The sequence below is a fragment of the Fukomys damarensis genome, unplaced genomic scaffold (genome assembly GCF_012274545.1).
Source record: "Fukomys damarensis isolate Sample0158 unplaced genomic scaffold, DMR_v1.0_HiC HiC_scaffold_25, whole genome shotgun sequence".
Taxonomy (NCBI): Eukaryota; Metazoa; Chordata; class Mammalia; order Rodentia; family Bathyergidae; genus Fukomys; species Fukomys damarensis.
Window position 1 is genome coordinate 32,222,930 of NW_022900937.1, and position 10,623 is coordinate 32,233,552.

General features: G+C 47.8%; 1 protein-coding gene across 1 annotated transcript in view; it reads left to right on the forward strand.

Moving 5' to 3' along the window:
* The first annotated feature begins 225 nt into the window (after positions 1-225).
* The window catches only part of Cys1 (cystin 1), a 14,640-nt gene continuing 4,242 nt past the window's right edge, over positions 226-10,623 (forward strand). The window contains exon 1 of the mRNA XM_010629060.2: positions 226-733. Within this exon, the coding sequence (XP_010627362.1) occupies positions 665-733 (69 nt within the window). The 5' untranslated portion in view covers positions 226-664. The remainder of the gene's footprint in view (positions 734-10,623) is intronic.

The window sequence follows — 10,623 nt, forward strand, 5'->3', positions numbered from 1 at the left end:
TCTCAAAAGTAAAAAACAAAGAGGGTCGGGGATGGAGCTCAGTGTAAGAGTCCCGGGTTCACTCTCTAGTACTACAGGGAAGAGAATAAAAACAGGAGAGTGGAGGGCCGGAAGTGTACAGTCCCAGAATTGACCGCTACCGAGGTGGCCCGGCCCTGGTGGCTTCTTTGCAGACAGGAGGCGGACGAAGGGCAGAGTCAGCTTCCGGCGGGAATGAGAAGCAGCCTTCCCAACATGCATTTGAAGGAAATGGTAACTGAGGAAATCAAGCCTGTGAAGACAGGGCCACAGGAGTTGGGGTTGAATTCCCACGTCTGGTATCTGTGGGGTGGTTTTCTCCAAGTACTTGGCTTGCTTATTCACTTAGTTTGGTTTTGTCTGTTTTGAGACAGGATCTCACTGTGTAGCCCAGACTGGCCTTGAACTCGCCACGGTCACTCCTGCGTCAGCCTCCCGGGTGCGGGATGACAGACATTCGCCACCACGCCTGCTCACCCGATTTTCCACTGTCCGTCATGCAGGGGCCCTGCTCTCCGGGAGCACTGTGCCTCACACTGCCTGGGGAGCGATTATTCCCGCACGCTCCGTCCCATCGCTCCTGTCTCTTCCCTGTCCACACCACACGTGCCTCTAATCCAGGAGGCCTCGCTGCTCCTCGCTCCCCATGCACTGGGGACAGGGCTTCCCCGAGACAACCCACGCGCTCCCGACCACTGGACACCTGCTCCCCTGGGTAAGATGAGCCTGCTCCAAGGTCTGCAGGGACCGGGGCTTTCGGGGACCTGTCGGCCTGAGCTCCTGTGGGGACTGACAGGTGGAAAGTGATGTTTCCTAATCATCTCGATCTGAATGTGTCAGATTATTAGTGGGATTAGGTAGGGGTGTGTGGGCGTTTATGTAATGTCCACTGCTATTGCTTCTCTGAATCTGTCCGTTTATGAAGTGGATTATTCACCACCTTCGTCCTCTTCTCCTTTTCCTCTCACCCCCTTCTTCTTCCTCTTCTTTCTTTTCTTTTGGAGACAGGGTCTGGCTTCATTGCTAAATTACCCAGGATGATCTTGACCTTGTGATCTTCCTGCCTCAGCCTCTTAGAGTGCTGGGATTATAGGCGTGGCCACCACAAATGGCTTATCATTTTCTTATTGACTTGTAGACTCCTAAATTGTTTTGTTTTGTTTTGTTTTGTTTTGGTACTGGGAATCGAACTCAGGTCCTTGCACTTGCGAGGCAGGCAGCAGAACCAATGAGCTAAATCCCTAGCCGACCCCTATATATTTTGGATGGCATATTTTTCCATATATAAATAAGTGGACAAACTGTACATGTTTGCATACATACCTACACACACATATATATTTTGCAGTTTTAGTTTCATTGTATTTCACTTGTTATCTTTTTCTTTCTTTTTTTGGGGGGGGGTATCAGGAATCGAACTCGGGACGTTGTACTTTTGAGGCAGGTGGCAGAACCACTGTTTTGGATGGCATATTTTTCCATATATAAATAAGTGGACAAACTGTACATGTTTGCATACATACCTACACACACATATATATTTTGCAGTTTTAGTTTCATTGTATTTCACTTGTTATCTTTTTCTTTCTTTTTTTGGGGGGGGGTATCAGGAATCGAACTCGGGACGTTGTACTTTTGAGGCAGGTGGCAGAACCACTGAGCTAAATCCCCCCAGATTTAGCTCAGTAGTTCGGCTGCCTGCCTCACAAGCACTAGGTTCTGAGTTTGATCCCCAGTACCAAAAAAAAAAGATAATCTTTATTTTGAAATGGTCTCATAGTACCAGAAGGTGCAAAAATAATAGAGCTCCTGTGTACCCTTTAATGTGGTCCCCTCAGTATCTAACATAACTAGAGTAAATTCTCAAAATCATTGAATTGCCATGGGTACAAAAGTATTAACTGTATTACAAACCCTCCTCTTTCTTGGAAGCTCGAATGTTGGAATTATTTTAGATCTTCAGAGTGACTCCTTTTTTTGAGACAGGGTTTCAAAATGTAATTCAGGCTGGCCTTAAATTCATTATATGGCCCAGGCTGGCCTTGAACTTGTGGCAATGTTCTGGCATCAGCCTCCAGAGTGCCTGGATTACAGGTGTGTGTGCTACCATGTTGCTGTTTTACAGAAGTCAGTTAGGTTAAAAGTTTGTTGAATATTCTTGGTCAGTGAAGTTTTGAGTTAAAATCTTTTGCTATGATTATAAGTTTGTCTATTTTTTCTTAATTTTGTCAGTTCTTGCTTCATTAAGTTTTTTGGGGTTTTTTTGTTGTTGTTGTGTTTTTTTTGCACCAGGAATCAAACTTCGGTCCTTGTGCTTGCGAGGCAGGCAGCAGAACCACTGAGCTAAATTCCCCAGCCCCCCATAACGTCTTAATATAAACCAGGCCTGGCACAGCAATCCCAGCACTCTGGAGGCAGGAGGTTAGGGCGTGGCCTGTCTTTCTCTGGAGATGCTGGGCAAGAGCCTGAGAAAACAGTTGGCAAACTCCACACTAGGGACCAATCAGAAAGTGCTATCTTCAATTCTGGTGCAAAATCAAGGTTTGTGGTAGGACGGCCTCGCTCTGACGTCAGCCTGAAGAATGGGGATGCAAAAGATGGCCGCCATTCACCTCCTGGTCCCTGAGCTCTCGGTGACCCGCTGCCACTTCACAGAGCGTACTTTCCAACCTCGCATAGATGTAAAACCTTGGTCTCTATTTCTCGTGCCCTGTCCAATTCTTTGTTCAGGACACCAGTAGTCTGGGGAAAAAATCCATGGAAACAGTCTACAGAACCTCAGAAGCCAGTCACACTGGGAGGCTGAGGCAGGAGCGGGGCAAGTGTGAGTCCAGCCTGGCCAACCTAGCAACATAGCAAGACTGCCTCAAAATAAGAAGAAAAAGGGATGGCGGCTTGCTCTCCTTTGTTCAGAGACAGCCTGGCAGATCCTCCCCTTCATCAAGACCTGTTATGGTCCTGGTTTTTAAAAAAAGGGATTGGGGATGTGTGAAGGCCCTGAGTTCAATCCCCAGTGCCACAGAATGAATACATTTGAGTTTTGTGTATGGTATATTCAGATTTATAATTTACCTTTCTGGACAGTCAACCCATTCATCATTTTGGGTTTTTTTTGTTTGTTTGTTTCGTTTTGTTTTGTTTTTGAGACAGGTTCTCACTGTGTAGTTGAGACTGACCTGGAACTCACTATGTAGCCCAGGCTGGTCTCGAGCTCACAGCGATCCTCCTGCCTCAGCCTCCTGAGTGCTGGAATTACAGGTCCATTCATCATTTTGAGGAGGGGGTGCCAGGGATTGAACTCAGGTCCTTGCGCTTGCAAGGCAGGCCACGGAACCGCTGAGCTAAATCCACGGCCCTCCATTCATCATTTTGAAACATCTAACAATATTTCCTGGCTAATTTGATGTTAATGCACTGTACTCGCCATTTAGATTTCATAACTGTTGGGGGGGATTTCATAACATTTTAAAATAAGTGCTCATCTTTAAAAATATATAAAGAATAGTATTATATATCTTTTTCTAAATCCTTCCTGTAATCATTCTGTGATCCTATAAAGTGTCTCTCTTTTTTTTTTTCTCTTGGTCCTGGGGATCAAACTCGGTCGGGACCTTGCATTTGTGAAACAGGCGGTGGCACCACTGAGCTAACTCCCCACCTAAAATGTCTCTTACATAAACAATATAGAGTTAGATATTTTTGCTTTTAATATTGCACTCTTTGGCTTTTTTCGGTGGGGGGGAGTACCGGGGATCGAACTCGGGTCCTTGTGCTTGCAAGGCAGGCAGCAGAACCACTGAGCTAAATCCCTGGACCACTGTTTGGCTTTTAATCAAAAATCAAGTTTTTAATACTTAATATCTAATGTAATTAATATTTTCCCCAAAATTGCAGTACTAGGAATTCAACCCAGAGCCTTTAAGCTGAGAGCTACAGCCCTAGCTTTTTTTTTTTTATGCAGGGCCTTGTTGGGTCACTGAATTTTTCAGGCTGGGCTCAGACTTGCAGTCTTCCTTCCTCAGCCTCCCGGAATGCAGAGATCGCGGGTGTGTGCTGTCACGCTCAGCTCCTTGTCTTCTTCTACACTGAGATTTTTATTATTCTGTTTTCCTGTATTAGTCATATGTTCTTAGTATTTTTTTCTTGGTAGGTGCTCTATGTGTTACAACCTGCGTCTTTGTTACAGTGTTATGTAAATCTTCATTTTTTATGAGGCTCTTTTTTGGGGGGTACCAGGGATTGAACTCAGGACCTTGCACTTGCAAGGCGGGCTGCTGCACCACTGAGCTACATCCCCAACCCTTTTTTTTTTTTTAATGAGGTTCTGAACAATACCAGAACTCAATAATTCCATCTTGTGTTATCATGTCTGTTTTGGAAATATTACCAAGTTCACAGGGCTTTTCTTTGTTGTTGTTGTTATTGTTGTTGTTTGTTTTTTTTTCAAGACAGTATCTGGCTATATAAACCAGGCTGGCTTTGAACTCATGGTGATCCTCCTGCCTCAACCTCCCCAGTGCGCACAACTATGCTGAACTATAAATTAATTGGTTTTTGTGCTACTGACTTTAGGTCCCTCAACTTTTGTTAAATTCCTTATTAATTTTGTTGATTCGTGAAATCTTTATGTTTTTCGTTCACAATCAATGTCTGTGAAGAATTACAGTTTTACCCTTCCTACCTAGTCTACATCATTTTTCTTTGGTTCTGTTGTGTGGCCAGGACCTTACATATAATATTGAAATAAAGTGAAATCGTGAACACTCTTTCATCCTTCCTAATCTTGGCTGCAGTTTTTCAGTATTTGACCATTAAGCATAATACTTTTTTGTAGCTGCTCTTCATTGGATTAAAGAAAAGCCTACCATTTATAGTGTAGGAAGAGTTTTCATTGAACTTATTAAATGCTTTTTCTGTCTTTTTTGAGAAGATGGTTTCCTATCACATTTTCCTGTCTGCTAATGCATTGAATTACAGTGATCGGTTTTTGGATTGAGTCCATTCATACATTCCTGAAACAGACCCAACATTTTATAGATTGTTTGGTTGGTAATGTTTTGCTTAGAACTTTTTTTTTTTTGGTACTGGGGATCAAACTCAGGACCTCGCACTTGCGAGGCAGGCGTGGCGCCATTGATCTAAATCTTTTGATATCAGGGTTGTACGAGGCACATGAAAAGACCAAGGAAATGTCCCTGTGACGGTATAGACCCAGATGTCCCCATAAAGCTACATGCGCTCAGGGATGGGACCTCTGGGAGCTGACTGGACCATGGCGGCACAGAGCTGGCTGCCTAGGAGGCGGGGCCTGCAGGGCCTCTCTGTCCCCTCCCTGGGCCCCAGGCTGGGAGCGGCTCTCCTCTGCCAGGTACCTGTGCCAAGCCGCAGTGCCTTGGGGCTGTCCTGCTATGGGCTGAAACATGAGCCAAAATAAACCTCTCCTCAAAATGGAGGTGTTTGGTGTTTTGTCCCCGCAATAAAGAAAGTGACTAACTAAGACAGACTCTCTCGATTCTCCTGAGTGGCTTACTTACTTTCTTCCTTAATTATTTGGGACAGTACACTGGGAAAGCAAGTTTGGCATGGTGGCGCACGCCTGTCACCCCGCCATGTGTAAGGCTGAGGCAGAAGGACGACCACAAGTTAGAGGCCTTGTCTCAAAAAAAAGAAAGTCGGCTTTGGCTCACCGTTTCGATCCATGTTTCCCAAGGTGGGCTCAAACTTGCAACCCTCCTGCCTCAGCCTCCTGAGTGCTGGAATTATAGGCAAGTCCCACCTGGCCCAGTGAATCCTAAATCTTTCTAGCAGTAACTTTTCTTTCAATTTACAAAACGGAATTTCCAGTGACCTCCGGATAACAGCCGCCCATGCTCAGAAGAGGAAGCACCCAAAGTCTGTCACCACCCTAGAATCTGGAACGACCCCTGGTCTCTGCCTAGAGGCTCTTCTTACCCACAACTCTAGATCAGCTCTTTGGCCACTGTCTTCTTTGGTTGCTAGCTTTACAAATAAATCTCCCCACAACCACTGGTCCTCCAGCCAGTGACTTGCTGGGGTAGCAAGCAGTAAACATGGGTTCCCAGTCACCAGCTCTACTTAAAATGGCACCGTGGAAACGTCAATGAATGAAATAGCAGAACTGATACTCACCCTCCAACCTCCTGCCGAGATATTTCTCTTTACTACTCACCTTCCAAAATGCCAGCTCCCTCTGCCTCACGAACTAGAATGGTGGAAGACTCCCACCACCCTTTTTATTTTTTCTTTTGAGACAGGGTGCTGAGTTGCCCAGGCTGGCCTGGAACTTTAGTTACTCCTGCCTGAGCCTCCCACAGTACTGGGATTACAGGTGTGTGCCACCCGCAAAGTTTCCTTTTGATTTTTTCTTTGTTTTCTTACAGTACTGGGGATCGAACTCAGGGCCTTGCACTTGCGAGGCAGGCATGGGGCCCTGAGCTAAATCCCCGGCCCTCCTTTTCAATTGTCATAGGTTGTCACAGGCAACCCTGGCTCTCATCTGCCTGGGTGCACCCCATGTGTGGTCACCAGTCCTTCGGCTGGGTTTTGGGGGACAGAATCCCCTACTTCCTCTGCCCCACCGAGAACAGAGTGGTTACAAAATGAGACCCCAGCCTGGCACGGGTGTCCCTTGCGCTTGCCCGACTTTTCACTTCAAGGGGAGTTAAAAGCTCCTGGCCGGGGTACAGGTGCCCAGCAGTTCACAGCTGGGTCTTCTGCAGACAGCTACGAGGCCCGGGTGCCACCACACGGCTCTAAAATCTACTTAACCTTGGCGTTTCCTCCAGCCCGCAGCACAGCACCTTGCGCACCGTGCGCACCGTGGAACCCAAGAAATACTAAATTTAGCACCCTCAAAACAGGGCACGATGCCCCCTGCCGGCCACACGGAAGTTCTGCCACGAGGGGGCGCCGGCTTCCCAGGAACGAACCCAGCAGGAAGGTGCTGGGAACCCGGGTTGAAGAAGGGAGGGCTTACGGGAGGGCAGGCTGCACATTCTGGTGCCCTAGGCAGTAGCAGTAGTGTTCCTTAGCTAGGAGACCCCAAGACACATTTGGGTGTGTTTGTCCCAGTACAGCAGACTGACCCCAGGGCCTTTGCACTGAACTCCATCCCAGCCCTTTCAATTGCTTTTTACTTTAAGACAGGGTCGTGCAGGCAGGGCTCATATTTGTGATCCTCCTGCCTCAGCCTCCGAAGTGCTGGGATCACAGGCGTATGCCACTGTGAGAAATGGCCTGTTCTCTGTGTGATTGAGTATACAGATTGAGTTTCTGTGCTTTTGATTTTATTTTGGTGCAAGTTCACTTTCAGTTTACAGAATGAGTGATTTAAAAATAACTTTCAGTACATTTCTAATGTCAATCCTTGCAAAACTGGAAATCTAGGAGATCTCCCTTTTTATTTATATCTGAGGAAGAAAAAGAATAAGAGGAAGGCTACTTTAACTTTTGCGGGGGGTACCGGCAATCAAACCCAGGACTTTGCGCTTGAGAGGCAGGCGGTGGCACCACTGAGCTAAATCCCTGGCCCTAACATTTTCCCTTCAGGAAAGCATAAACTTCCAAGAAGCAGAAAAATAAGAGATTTTTCAGACCTCATTTCTGGTGCTTACAGAAGAAAGTGATTTAAACATTGGCAAGGCTGGTATATTTACAGGAATCTTTTTCTTTTGGGTTTTGTAACTCACCTGTCCCCCGTGGGCCCCGGGGGCCCTCAGTCAGGTATGAAGGCAGAAATAAGTTACTAAAAACTGTAGGAGGTTAATATTAACTTCCTCTTCCTTCATGAAGAAACCCTGTTGTCTGCGATCAACTGGTGAAACCAGCCGGGTGAGATGGTTTGTGCCTGGAGTTCTAGCTACTTGGGAGGCTGAGGCAGGAGGATCACTTGAGCCCAAGAGATGGAGACCAACTCGGCAGGCCTGGTGTTTAGAAGGGACAAGGCATAACCCCCACCCAGGCTGTGCTCACAGGTAAGGAAGAAGAGCCAGCCTAATGCTGTTTCGCTCTGCTGCTGTTTCTGACTTCCCTCCAATGTCCCTCAGAGCCTCCTGGAGTGGGGGTTCAGCTAGGAGCTCAGGGGGTGAGGCTAAGGGTCCTGCTTTGATTGGTCCTCGTCTGGGATGACACACGGTGACCTGGAAGGACTGTCCCTTCTCTTGGGACTTCGGACACAAGTTCTGGAAAGTACCATCTAGTGACGTACGCCAGTGATCCCAGCACTCAGGAGGCTGAGGCAGGAGGATCGATGTGAGTGTGAGGCCAACCTGGCCACATAATGAGTTCAAGGCCAGCCTGAACTGCACAGCGAGACCCTGTCCCTCCGCCATCCCTACATCTCATTAGAGATCTGCAGATAAACTAGTTAATCAGTTGGCTGGTGGGAGTGGCCGGGCCGAACCTTGGGCAGGCGAGCTGCACCGGTAGGACAGAGTCTCTGCAGGGTCAGAGTGGGCACTAAGGGGACAGCAGCGACCCAGCAGGTGGACATCGTCGCCCTGCACCGCACGGTCTGGGAGACACAGGCCCTGAGTTCGATTCCTGTTACCAAAAACAAATTTTTTTCTAATTGTTTTGTGTCCATGTTTGCAGGGAATGGCCTCGTGGCGAGTTGGTGTATGGACAGGAACCGCGTCATTCCGTGTCCCTGTCCGTCTACCTCCCTTACTTCCTATTACCTGTCCTTCGCTTTGCTCTTTAATTTATTTATACTTGGGTTTCTCACGGAAGAGAAGCCGAGCGCCTGAAGCTGCGTGTCCGACGTGGTTCACTGACTGTCCTTGGTCTTCATTCCCACGTCCCAGCGGCGGGAGGGAGAGGCCGCAGCACGGGGCCAGACTTCCCGTTGTGGGAGCCCGGGTCCCCTCCCGGTGGGTCTGGCGGGGATGTGACCACTTGAGGGGCAGGCCTGACGCTGTTCCCCGCTCCCCGGCAGCCCATATAAATGCGGCCCTGCTCTTCAGGGTGCTGGGGATTGGACCCAGGGCCTCCACCCACCCAACCTGCGCCTCGCCCACAACTTCGTCCGCAAATGCGGGGGGGGGCACAAGCCCTGAAGATTGTTGAGAGTTCGGGGCCAGCCTGGGTCACAGTTAATTCAAGGCCAGCCTGGACTACATAGTGGGGCCCTATCAAAGACCAGAAAAGTGCTTTCATTTTGAGGAACTCTCTCAAGTCACTAAGTTGCCCAGGCTGGGCTTGAACTTTGATCTTCCTGCCTTGGCCTCCTTGGGGCTGAGACCACGGGCTTGACCACCACGCCCAGCTCCCTCTCCAGGCTTTTTAGCGAATTTGATGGAAGCCAGGCCTAGAATCATGGCTGTGCTCAATGGATCTCGGGCTGGAGAGAAGGCGGCCAGTGCTGGCGTTGCCCACGGAGGCAGAGGTGCAGAGTCCCGGTCACTCTGAGCCCTGATGTCACAGGGCTGCGGTCACCAAAGCAAAGGATGTTTGCCATTAAGTGACTAAGCTTAGCTGAGCTCAGTTCAGAAAAATCTCTTTCCCGCTGATTTTTTTAAACAGCCTTAGAGAGATGCAGGATGAGATTTTTTTTTCTTTCAAAGCAAAACATTTATTGGTACATTTAAATATGAGATTTATTTTCTTAAAGAGAAAATTTCTATCGAGCTTCCAAAGTTAACACTGTGGACTTAGGACACTTAAATGATATCAAACAACAAACTGGGCCCCATCCCCTTCGTCTGGGTGGTTAGGAATACATAATACATATTTTTTTTAAAAAGAAAGAAAAACGTCTTGGTGGCTCATACCTGTAATCCCAGCACCTGAGGAGGCTGAGGCAGGAGCATTGCTATGAGTTCAAGGCAGGCTTGGCTACATAGTGAGACGCTGTCTCCAAAATAAATGAAAGAAAGGAAGTTATAAATACTTTCTTGTCCTCTTGATAATAAAAATAAATGGACACGGATTTGAGTGTCTGTTTATTTTATTTTCTGGGGCATAGAGTTTTAAATATCTACTTCCAAAATGATAAAACAGGAACATTTTATGTGAGGTTGGGAAGTTTTCACAGTCATCCTGCGACCCAGTCTGAATCAGTCAGCATCAAGTTGAGCTGTGAGGACTAAGCTCAAGGATCACTGGAAAAATGAAAACAGGGAAAGGTCAACCTAGGGCCAGAAAGGTGACTGCTGCTTGGGACAGCGTGAACCCCTAGTTTGAGAGCTTCTATTCTATTTTCTAACATTTTTTTTTTCAGTCAGGCCCTGGCTAAATCCCTAAATTGCCCAGTCTGGGCTTGAATTTGCATCCTCCTGCCTCAGCTTCCTGAAATCCTGGGATTACCAGCATGGGTCACCTTGCCTGGCAAATTTCTAAAGTACTGAAGAGTCCTTTGTGTTTGTACTACCCTAGGCCAGAATAACGATCGGTACCCCATCCTGCCCTGCCAGCCCCCAGTTTAACATCAGCGCCACCCTTGGTTCCTGGAGGTGGGGTCACCTCCCTTGCTCACACTGGGCCAGGCTGCGGGGTCCGTGTGCCCCTGGGAACCCAGCCCCCCCCCCGTGCTCTCGGTCCTTGGAGACCCGGGCAGCCAGACGGACTAAGCTTGCGAAAGACACA